The sequence below is a fragment of the Natator depressus genome, chromosome 2 (assembly GCF_965152275.1).
Source record: "Natator depressus isolate rNatDep1 chromosome 2, rNatDep2.hap1, whole genome shotgun sequence".
NCBI lineage: Eukaryota > Metazoa > Chordata > Testudines > Cheloniidae > Natator > Natator depressus.
This window is the reverse complement of record NC_134235.1, coordinates 24,035,994-24,048,483: the sequence shown is the minus strand read 5'-3', so window position 1 is coordinate 24,048,483 and position 12,490 is coordinate 24,035,994. Positions and strand designations below refer to the sequence as shown.

Here is a 12,490-nt window from a genome sequence, read left to right as displayed (position 1 = left end):
AGGTGGTGTTCTTTTTGTGGTGAAATTCTGAGTTTCAGCGCAAAAGGTCATTGGCAAGTGTAGACACTTCCACAGTTTTTGCACAGAAAAGGACTTTTTGCGCTTTACGTGGCAAGTGTAGACATGACCTTAGCATAAGTGATTAACATGTTTTCTAATAGACCATCCAAGCTGAAGTGGCCTGTTAACACCTCTGCAGTCATAGGACAAAAAAAGGGGAGTTAGTGGGTTACAGACTGTTATAATAAGCCATAAATCCAGTGTCTTTTATTGAGATATAGTGTTTAATGTCTAGCAAAGTTATGAATTTAAGCTTCCATGCTTGTCTTTTGAAAGTGTTGTACAGGTTTCCTTTGAGGATGAAGATTGAAAGGTCAGATATGGTGATCCACAGGAGATAGGGTGTTTTTGTCTTTTATCATTTTTCTGTTTGTTCACTTGGGACTGTAGTGATTGTCTGGTTTCACTCACATAATTGTTATTGGGGCATTTAATGCACTGGATGTGATATATCACATGTTGTGATAGGCATGTGTAGGGTTCATGGATCTTGAAAGGGCCCAGGGATCTTGGGGAGGGGGGGTATTGATCATCGTAGCCGTGGAGCAATGTCTGCAGGTTTTGCATCTGTTATTATGGCAGGATCTGGCGAGACTTGGAGTTGGTGAGCCCAGGGAGGAGCTTGCTGTGGGGAGCTTGCTTCTAATGATGAGCTTGGAGAGGCTGGGAGGTTGTTTGAAGGCCAGAAGTGGGGGTTCAGGAAATATTTCTTTCAGGATGTGGTCCCCATCAAGTATGGGTTGTAATTGTTTGATGACACCCTGTATGGGTTCCAGTTTGGGGCGGTAGGTGATAACTAAGCCCTAGTCTACACTAGGTGGGGGTTTCAATCTAAGTTACACAACTTCAGCCATGTGAATAACGTAGCTGAAGTCGAGTACTTAGACCTACTCACCGTAGTGTCTTCACTACAGTGAGTTGACTGCTGCTGCTCCCCCGTCGACTCTGCCTGCACCTCTCGCGGTGGTGGAGTACAGAAATCGACGGGAGAGCGCTCGGGGGTCAATTTATCCCATCTAGACTAGACGCAATAAATCGATCCCCGCTGGATCGATCGCTGCTCGCCGATCCAGCGGGTAGTGTAGACATACCCTTAGTGGGTGAGGTTGGAGCGGGGTGGGCAAACTTTTTGGGCTGAGGGCTGCATCTGGGTGGGGAAATTGTATGCAGGGCCGGGGCAGGGAGTTGGGGTGCGGAAGGGAATGTGAGGTGTGGGAGGGGGTGCGGTGTGCAGGAATGGGCTCAGGGCAAGGGATTGGGGCAGAGGAGGGGTGCGGAGTGTATGAGGGGGCTCAGGGAAGGGGGTTGGGGTGCAGGAGGGGTGTGGCATGAAGGAGGGGGCTCATGGCAGGGGTGCCGGAGGGGTGCAGGGTGCGGCAGGGGGCTCAGGGCAGGGGGTTGGGGTGCAGGAGGGGTGCAAGATGCGGCAGGGGGCTTAGGGCAAGGAGTTGGGGGGCGGGGTCCAGGAGGGGTTCGGGCTCTGGCCTGGCGCCGCTTACCTAAAGCGGCTGTGGGGTGGCAGTGGTGTGCACTGGGGCCAGGGCAGGCTCCTTGCCTGCCTGCCTGCCCTGGCACCATGCCGCGCCACTCCGGGAAGCAGCTGAAACCACGTCCCTGGGAGCTGCGAGGTGCGGTGCCTGGAGGCAAGGGCAACGCACGGAGCCCTCTGCCTGCCCCCACGCCCCGGGGCCTCAGGGACTTGGTGCGGCTGCTTCTGAGAGCAGCACGGGGCCTGTGGCACCACGGGGGGCAATCCCACGGGCGGGATCCAAAGCCCTGAGGGGCCGGATCCAGCCCGCGGGCCATAGTTTGCCCACCCCTGGGTTGGAGGGTTGTTTTGTTTTTTTCTGTATTGAAGCAGGTTTTCTTGAGGTATTTGTGTGGCCCATTCCATGATGCAATCTACTTCTCTAGTGGGGAGCCCTTGTTTGATAAAGGTAATTTTAAGTGTGTTAAGGCAGTGGTTCCCAGCCAGGGGTCTGGGGCCCTATAGGGGGCTGCGGGCAGGTTTCAGGGGATCTGCTAAGCATGGCCAGCATTAGATTCGCTATGGCCCAGCGCAGAAAGCCAATGTCCCGCTGTGCAGGCCTGCAGCCTGGGGCCCCAAGCCAGGGCAAAAGCCGAAGCCCGAGCAACTTAGCTTTGCGGTGCCCACTGTGGGGAGGGCCCGGGGTAATTGTCCTGCTTGCTACCCCTTAACACTGGCCCTGGCTTTTATATGCAGAAAAACAAGTGTTGTGGCACAAGTGGGCCATGGAGTTTTTATAGTAGTTAAGGTATGTATCCTGTATTTTTTCCTTGGAGCATATTCTGTGGTATCTGAGTGCCTGGCTGTAGCTAACAGATTTCTTGGTGTGTTTGGGGTTGTTACTGGATCTGTAAAGGTAAACGTGGTGATCTGTGGGTTTCTTGTGCATAGTTGTCTGGAGGGTTCTGTTGTTGAAGTCAGTTGTGGTGTCCAGGAAGTTGATGCTGGTGCAGGAGCGTTCTAGACAGAGTTTGATAGCTGGGTGGTGGTTCCTGAAGTTGAGAGGGAAATCTGAGGGATTTTAGGTCATCAGTCCAGAGAATAAAAATATCATTGATATATCATTGGTTTCATGGTGTGTTCGTCCAGAAATTCTTCCTCACTGTGGCCCATGATGAGGTTGGCATCCAAGTACCTATGGCTGTTCTCATGTTTGGACAAAGTGTTTGTTGTTGAATGTGAAAATTATGACTGCAGAGTTAATGAGCCACTTCACCGTGAATGATCTCTGAGAAAGTATGTTAACTACCTCTGCTAAACAGTCTGTTCCACCTTGTGTTTAGCTGTGACACTCTGAGTACCTTTCCCGGACCTGAAAAAGACCTGTATAATCTTGAAAGCTTGTCTCTCTTACCAATGGAAGTTGGTCCAATAAAAGATATTGATTCACCCACCTTGTCTCTCTCATGTACTGCTGTGGCACTTTAAATGCATTTGCCTTGCTGTAGTACCCACAACAAAGCTAACAGAGTGCAATGGAGGGTTTAGTCCCCTTTTTTGCAGCTACCATGGCACGTCAACTGTCTCAGTAATACCTAGAAAATATTTTGCATTTGGAATCCAGAGCTAAAATTTGGCACAAGGAATTCATTTTTAAAAGCAGGAGGAATTCAGCCCCTGATCACGTAAGTATTGTTTAGCATGCTTCTGAGGCAGGCTCCCACAGGAATTAACATGTGGGTTGTATCAATCTGGGACTACTTCCCACATATACCGTACAATAAAACCATTCACACAAGGTGTCTCATAGCATTTCACAAAGAAATTGAAGGTTACATAGTAACCAAATGCTAGATTTCAAAGAGAAGTCTTCAGCTCAGATGTATGAAAGGGATAGAACTTCAGGAGCCCTGAGACCAGCAGGCAAAATATTGCTTTGCAAAGAAATGCAGAAGAAAGAACACTGGGGTAAAATTTTGAAAAGTGCCTGAGTGACTTAAGAGCTTAAGTCCCATTGCCTTGCAATAGGATTGGGGATTCTAGGACCTAAGTTACTTTAAGAATGGGACTTAGGCACTTTTGAAAATTTTACCCTGGCCATTTGTGACTTTAAACAATGGGATAAATGCTAACGCCTGTTCTAAGGAGCTTAGTAAGCTGAGGGAAAATATCAAATAAGCAAAACAGAACCCAGCTGTTGGTCATGATAAGAGCAAGACTTTAAAGATGAACATGACATCATCCTGGAAGCCAGTGTGAGGACTCTGGAGTAGGAGTTGCATGCTAAGGGGTCAGAATCCTGGCTGTTGAGTTGCTATGATAGCTTGCAGATACATTTTGGCAGGCAATTCAGGAAATGAAGAATTACAGTAATCAAGTCTAGCTGTTATAGAGGCGTGAATTCCAATCTCCAGGTCAGGGCTGCAGGGATTGGGGTGTACTCTGGTAATATTTCTCAAATGATAAAAGGAACATTTGGTAACACGTTTAACACGTTCTGACACAGGCCTTAGTCTAATGTTACCCCCAGATGTAGAAGAAACGGCACTGCATTACAGCCATCAAGTGGCGAGGCGGCCACAGGCACTGAATTTAATCGCTGCGCACAGCTAAAAAGAAGCATTTCATTTTTAATGGTAGTGAGTTTTTAAAAGATTTTGACTTCCATAAATTCATGCGTGAGACATAAAGACTTAAATCTGCAAAGGGATTTAGGCACATAAATCCAAAATTTCAAACTAATCCCTGCTCAGCTGGTGCCTACATTCCCTAGGTGCCTACATTTCTGCTGGTAAAATCCCTAAGGTGCCCAAATTTCTACTGCTGGGCACATGCACAGCTACCTTGGTCCTGATGCCCGAGTGCCTAAGCCCCAGGGGGATCCTCAAACTAGGCAGTGCCCCACTTATCCAGCGTAAGGCATTGCCCAAAATGATGGTATGGGTAGTGGAAAGTGGAACAGTTTCAACAGGAGAGATTGAGAGAGACCGTTCCCAGGGTACTCTTATAGCCCAGTGTCTTGGGTTCCAATCTCTGAGATGAGACTTGGGTTCAAATCTCTGCCCCACATCTGGTAGAGGGGGGATTTGAACTTGTGTGTGAGTGCTCCAACCACTGGGCTAACAGTTGTAAGGGGGGCTGCTGGATCCTCATTTATTATTTATTTTATAGAAAGGATTTTGGTGCCTAACTCCATGAGAAGCGTGTGACACTATCTCGGGGTGCTCAGGACTGAAAGACACCCTGTTACTAACCTGCCTGAGAGAGAGAGACTCGTTTGTGAATAACTAGTTGTCAGGTCCCTGACACCACCAGTCCGTTAGCCACCCAAACAACATCCTCAGAGCTCTGCCAGCCCCTCCTTTGCCTTGCAGATAAATAAGAGGTGCGCCCCAAACCCTGACCCCCTCTGAAAGCATCCCCCTGTAGTATCCAGCCCCTGTCACTGGACACACTAATTTACCAGATTCCCTGTTCCCAAGGGAATAAATATAGCTTAATTGGTACAACTCAGGATTAGGTCTTTTATAACACAACACGACAAAGATATATTTATAGTGAAACAACCATATGTTTGTTGTCAAAGATTAAGATTTAAGAGCTACCGAGTAAGGTTAGGTTTCAGAGTACAGCCGTGTTAGTCTGTATCCGCAAAAAGAAAAGGAGGACTTGTGGCACCTTAGAGACTAACAAATTTATTTGAGCATAAGCTTTTGTGAGCTGTAGCTCACGAAAGCTTATGCTCAAATAAATTTGTTAGTCTCTAAGGTGCCACAAGTCCTCCTTTTCTTTTTGCGAGTAAGGATAATAGAAACAAAAATAATGACATATAAAACAAGAAGTGTAACATGCTTCTTAGAGTCTACAATTCATTTTATTTAAACAGTCTAAAATTCTTGTCTGATATAGTTTCTCAGTAGGGTGACCACCCAAGCTAATTTTAAGGGATGCTCCTTGACCATTTTAAACATTAAATGGCAGTTTATGATAATTGCATTGTATACTCGAGGGGAGTAAAAACATACACTTGAGAGCAAAATACATGATATATAAAGGGAAATGGCGTTTCCTTAAAATGTCCCTTAAAGTAAAGCACTGTCCCTTATTTTTCATGTGCTTTCCCCTATTTCCTTCCAGTAAAGGTGGTCACCCTATCTCTCCCCTAAAGCTTTCTTGCTGTGTTTCCAACCAGGACAGGTTGGGAATCCCATTTTCATTAATGTAATCACACTGCCCAATTACATCCTCAAGTGCAGGATAACAGGGTGCTGTCCCTGTCCCCCAGGTATAGTCCAATATATCTTTGAAGGCAGCGCACCCCTGAGCCCAGAGAAAGCTCTTTTCCCCCTGCTGTTCTCCTCCTGTTACGTCTCACCGCCTTCCATCTGCCTTCAGCTCAGAAGGGTGATTGTGAATGAGCCAATACTCAATTTATATTTCAACAGACAGACCATTTCAGATGGTCTGGCAGGAAACCAGTTTTTCATTGGGAATAATACCTTGATACAAACAGTCAGGGCATTCTGTCAGTGCATAGCCATAACTTTTTAAAACCTCACGCTTATATGCATTTTACAATGATGTGAATGACCAGCATGATCCTGGCTTTGGTTTAAGATCATACATGACCCTTTTTATAGATAAATATCATGACAGCAATGTAGTGGATTTTGTCCACTACGAATGAGTATGTCAGGCCTGTCAGGGGCTACTGTTACAGAACAGCGATCCCTTTACCACTTGGCACTGAGGGTTTGTTAGGGTCACAGCCGTTCATGGCTGTGAATCTTTAAGCAGAGGGAGGTGCCTCCCTTGGGCCCAGACTTAGGTGCCCAGCTCCCTTTGAAGGACAGGGCTTAGGCGATGCTCCTCTCCTTGGCATTTCCTATTGGCTAGCTTAGGCAGCTCCTGCTCAGCATGCCGGCTTATGTGAATCCCATTCTTTTCTGACTAGTGGACGCCTCAGCATTGAGTTAGGCACCTAGGCTTCCTACACAAGGCATGGGGAGTAATAGGCGTTGGCACAGGTGCCGACTTCCTCTCTTCCTCGGGGCGGAGGGGAGATGGGGGGGTCTTGACCTCCCAATCCTCTGCCGTGGGCCTGGGCCAACTCCACTCATTCCTCCAAGCCCCCACCCCTGCCCCGCCTTTTGGCCACTGTTAGAAGACAGGATACTGAGCTAGTTGGACCATTATTTGGACCTAGTATGGCGGTTCTTAGGGTATTTTTCTTATGTTGGGATAGCTGCTTTATAGCAAGTGTATGAAAGGATGCTCTAGGTGTAGTTCAGGAGATATTAATGTAGGGCTTTTTCTAGCCTACTGGCTATGTGGTCTCCTATGATATAGATCAGATACTGAGTTGATGTTTTCAGGGCAGTTCAGCCATGTTGGAAGGGGTGGGCGTGGAGGTACCTAACTCACCTGCTGTGGCAGGAGGGACATCAGAGCTGCATGGAACTGGCTACCTCAGACTGGGCCTTATTACCTGTTCTTGGGACCAGATTCTGTGCCTCGTTGTAGCTTCTTTCCATTGCTCTTAAAGGGGCTGCAGTGGCCCCCTGAGGATTCCTGCCAGTGCAAGGGTGGTATGGGACCAGCACAGGCCCTGCTTTAGGGGCAGGGAGTTGGTGAAGCACAAAATGGCCTGGCTATTCTGGGCTGTAGCGCACTACAGAGACAGCTGTGGCCAGCTGGGGCTTACTCTTAATTTATTCCAGAGGCTGCATTGGAGCAGACTGGAAGTAGCGAGGCGCAAAGCCACCTTTGCTGACCCCCTGCTGCACCTTCTCTGCTGATCCTCTGGGGCAGTGTGGCCTATGCTTCCTCTCTTTCTACCCTGCTGGTGCCATACTGGCAGCAGGCCTAGGAAAGTTGTGACCCCCCTTTGGTAGACTGTCTGTAGCAGGAAGGAGAGATAGGATCCCCAACTTTCAATACCAAACACCAGTCTGTGGAAAGATGACTGAGACAAGCAGCCGGTTTATAAAGACCTATGTTAAAGCTGTTGTTCTGATTGTTAATATTTCAATAGGTTTACCAGGCGAGAAAGGAGAAAGAGGCAACCCAGGTGTTGGAACACAAGGGCCCAGAGGCCCACCAGGGCCTGCAGGTAAAGTTATCGTTCTCCAGAGCACTTAGGGTTAACACACAGCTGTAACCCATCCTAGTATTTGCAGGCCAGTTGAGATTCTCAGGGGTCTGTCTAGCACCTTGCAGGTTTAGGCAGCAGGACCCTTAGTGTCCCAAATCTACGTTGGGCACCTCAGTGTCACAATGCTTGTGTCATGACATCACAACCCAGCATAACATGATGACACTGTGTCAGTCACACACATATTCTCCCTTTGCCTACAATAAACCACTTGTCCAAAGGACATGTGCTTTTGTGGAATAAGGGATTGATGACCAGGAGTGGCTATATTTGGTTTCTTATTGAAACATTTATGACTGCTGGAAAGGTTTATACTTAGTTCACGATAAAATATACAGGGTGAAATCCTGGCCCAGTAGACATCAATGGAAAAAATAGATTTGACTTCAGTAGAGTCAGGATTTCCCCCACTGAATATATTGCTAGAAAGGCAGAGTATTCCAGGTGTGACTAACCTCCCCGAAGCGTTACCTGACACTTGGTGCAATCTGCTGAGCCTTGACTGCAAACATTTGCTTATCAGAAGTATTATAATAAACTTTCAGGATAAAAAAACTCTGTGGTAGGGATGACTTAGCAGTATCCAGAGAGGATGTGAGGCTTATCAGCAGTAGGGTAATCACCCAAAACTCTTCCGAGTTTGCTGGGGGAGTTTTAAGGAGTTCCCAGGAATCCCTTCCTCTTTAGTTAAGCTGTCTCCCTGGGTATTTACAGCACTCTCGGAGCCATGGTATCCTAGCAGGTGCTTCCAGTGCTGCCAGGATGTTCTAAAGGCAGTGCTTTTACTGAGGATGATAGTTACTTGTTTCATGCATGTACTTTATGCAGGACCTTCTGGTGAAAGTCGAACTGGCAGCCCAGGGCCACCAGGATCCCCAGGCCAACGAGGCCCAGCTGGTCATACAGGTGTTCCTGGTCCACAGGGTCCTTCTGGCCCACCTGGTTATTGTGATCCTTCTTCTTGTGCTGGGTATGATGTGGGAGGTGAGTACATTTCTTCAGTGTAAATAGTCTTTATCCAGCCTTTAGGAGTCAGCTTTGTAGAAGGGGTGGGATGAGAAGGAAGTGTAGTGCCTTTACCAACAGCCAAAGTAAGATGGAGGCCTTTGATAAAACCTTGCATAAAACATGATACCCCTTGAAAAGCTATGGGTCTAGTTCTGTTCTAATTTATGGATTTACACTAAGAGAAGAGTGTAACAGAGTAAGAAACAAGAAAATTCACATCAAACCCAGAAGGCCTATACCATGAATGAAGTGTATCAGTATTGTCGTGTGTGTGTTTGTGGCACTGTCCGATTGTATGCGTCCACTACCTGTCAACTGAATGTTTTATTTGTTGAGTCTCCATTTTCTAATGTTTGTGACAGTGGAATCTTGTAGTCTTTGAAACATATTACCCAGTTTCCTCATTCATGTGCTTCTATATAGCATGAAAGCATGAACTCTACTAAACAAAAACTACTGTAACCTGAAAGAAGGACGCACGTGCTCATCAATAACCAATGAAACAATCCAGAAAACAGGATCTTTTCTAAAATCCCTTCTGTAAAATTTAGGGATCCTGTATTGTAATATTTTCCATTATAATATATAGAGGCAATGGAAGGAAATTAACAGGAATTATGACACAGTCATGATACTGGACTTTCATTTTAATTTTCTGTTTTAGTAAGCTATTAGTCACTACAAATGTAATACATGAGACAGCTTAGTTTGTATGTTTTACTAATCTGTATGTTTTTGTTGTTCGTCTCTTCCCATCCTTTTCTCCTCTCTACCCCCACCCTCTATTGTTCATTTCCTATTTTAAGGCCCAATCCCTTACAATGGCTTCCACTCCAGAAGGTGAAAGGCTCATTCTGGTTGCATTTTTCCTTTCATTTGGCTGAAGGTCAGAAATGGATACTGAGCTGCCCTATACTTTACATCAACAATATTGACCGCCACTAACAGACTTGGTGTTACTGCTGTATATGCACTTAGCTTCCTTGTCCTGTTAAAATTAAAATTTGCCTGACCTTTTCTGTCCATTAATGATAGATTCTAGGACATAATTGGAATCTGATAAAGCAGACAAATTGCTTTAATATATAATAAGCACAATGGTGTAATTTTTGGTGATGATTTCCAACTAACTTGGCTGTCGAGTGGTAGGTTTGTTTCCAATCTCTCCTGCTTATTGTGTTAAATGTTTTCAGTTTCTTTTTGTGAATTAAATGTATTGTATTTAAAGAGATGTAATATTCCAATTTCCTAATTATTACTTTAATTTTCTGCTCCCCTCCTTCTGTGCTAACCATATAAATACTCTCGCTGGTGGTGGGTCAAGGTGGATACGGTGATGCAACTGATCAAGACATCCCCATAGTGCAATTGCCACATAACTCCTACCAAATCTATGACCCAGAGGAACTTTATGATGGTGAGCAACAGCAGTATATAGTTCATGGGTCCTACCCCCAACCAGCTCAATATCCCCAGTCCTCCTATCCAGAACCTCATCTTGCTCAACCAGAGTTTACTCCTGTTCAGGAAGAGATGGAAGCCATTGAAGTGAGATCTCCTGGAATTAGTCGTTTCAGAAGGCAAATATCAAAAAGAAGTGTGAACACTCCAATACGTAAGAGGGCAATTAAAAAAAACACTTAAGGAACTGTTAAAAGGGAAAATTTATGTGCATATATTTTTAGGCTTGTGTCCAGTTGCCTAAATTATCATCATTGAAAATGGTTACAGGCTCATATGTTAAAGGGAAAAAAATTGTACACAGCCACCTCAAAAGAACAAATAATGGTAATTATGTTGCATGCCAGAAACTATTAGTATTTTAGTGGGTTGGTGCTAGAAGATTAAAAGGTCATTTATAGACCTTTGAGACTCTTGTGTACTGTTTGACACATTATTCAAACTGTATCTAAAAAAAAAAGGCATCACAATAGCTGGTTTAATTAAGACAATTCAGAAAAGTTAATTCAGTAGTATTTTGCTATCCATGTTTCTCCATATGATTTGTTCCATTAATATTTTGATAAATTGTTTTCTTAACCGAGCAACCTTACTTAATTCACCACTGAAGACACTGCATATTCACTAGGTTTCCTTATACCTGGCTGTTACATCCCTTCACAAAGAAGTCTTATGTTAATGGAATTTTTTTCACAGTATCTATTCAAAATACACAAAGTTCTATGGGAACATGCTGATAATTTATTGTGAACCTATTTCAATTGTTTTGTATGCAAATAAAAGTTGCAAACTTTTATAAGTAAACATTCCATTTTGTTGATTTTAGCTCCAAATATTTGGACTAAACTTCAGATGGCAGCGTGTAAAGGCAGAATATAGACACTTTCTCAATACAACACTTAAGGACCTATTATTTTTGCCTTCAGTGTAGTATCATAATGACAAAAGAAGTAGGATGGGACACTTGTTTGTTTTGCTCTACAAAATGCACACAGTTGAAATTAAATTTGTATTTATTACTTGAAAACTACTAGTGTAAGACGAAATATGAATAAGACAACAGAATGTGAAATATACAGCACGTGGACACTGGATATTGCATATGGGTAGCAAAGGACTGGAATCTGTAACTGCAAAACAACTTGGTCAGCTAATCATGGCACAGTGCAACCACTCAAGACACAAATCAATTCACATACTACTGTACTTTAATCTATAATAATTCACATAAATGTAAAAAGGCAAATATAACTCAAATCAGAGTTCTGACCAGAGTAAGCAACAGTTATGTTAATCTTAATGATAAAACCTCTTGTAGGATTTAAAAAAGAGGAAGTTGCATACCTTATAGTAATTGGAGGTTCTTCAAGATGTGTGGTCCTTACCTGTGGGTAGTCACGTGCTCCATGTGCCCAGAGTCGGGAATTCTGAAAGCTGTGTCTGCTGGTGCCCTTTATCTCCTTGGTTGGGGGCACGAGGAGAGCAAGGGTGGGGAAGACTGACCACTCTCCACTCCTTTCTCTACCACGAAGCAGAAAATGAGCCAAAGCAGATAGGATGGAGAGCCGGGAGTGGAATGCAGAGAGGGACCACACATCTCAAAGAACCTCCAGTTAATCTTCTCCTCTTCGAGTGCTGGTCCCTATGTGTATTCCACTGTGGGTGACTGACAAGCAGTACTCAGGAGGTGAGGCAGTTGGTCCGTCCTGGCCTTTATCTACTTTTTTGAGGCATGAGGTTAGGAAGAACTCATTTGTGGACCAATGGACACTGCTTTCAAAAATTCTCCAGCTCCGTGGGTACCCACAGTGGAATACACATAGGGACTAATGTCCAAGGCTACTTACAAACCTCTCAGAAACAAGATTTGTATTGCAGTAGTGCTTAATCATAGCCCCGGGCGCCATTGTGCTAGGCACTGTAAAAACATTCTAATTTAATAATTACTCCAATTTTTAATTCTTATCCACGACTGATCGCTTTGGAATATGTTTTGTCTGTGCTTATGCTGCTTAAATGACTGTGTGCTGGGCTAGGAGATTGCATGGCAAAGATGAAGCAGCTGACACCAGGGTTACTGTTCCCCTGAAAAAGGCCAGCGTGTGTTCATTCTCATCCAGCTAAGGACCGTCAGTCTCTGTGCCCCATGGTGCGTCCTCTTAGCTCATCGATATAAAGGGAGGTGACTCATTGGCATTTAGTCCACAACAAAGTTGTATATTTTTTGCTGTACAGTCTCAAAAACCTCTGGCCCAAAATTAGGCCCCAATTTACCAGAGCATTTATGCACGGGAGTAAGGACACCCCTGTTCATCTCCCAGTGCTCTTTCCAGTAAGAT

General features: G+C 44.8%; 1 protein-coding gene across 1 annotated transcript in view; it reads left to right on the top strand.

Moving 5' to 3' along the window:
• COL14A1 (collagen type XIV alpha 1 chain) overlaps positions 1–10,919 on the top strand; it is a 176,873-nt gene extending 165,954 nt beyond the window's left edge. Inside the window, exons 46-48 of the mRNA XM_074943899.1 lie at positions 7,563–7,640; positions 8,511–8,666; positions 10,015–10,919. Of these exons, the coding sequence (XP_074800000.1) occupies positions 7,563–7,640; positions 8,511–8,666; positions 10,015–10,334 (554 nt within the window). The 3' untranslated portion in view covers positions 10,335–10,919. The remainder of the gene's footprint in view (positions 1–7,562; positions 7,641–8,510; positions 8,667–10,014) is intronic.
• The last annotated feature ends 1,571 nt before the right edge of the window (positions 10,920–12,490 follow it).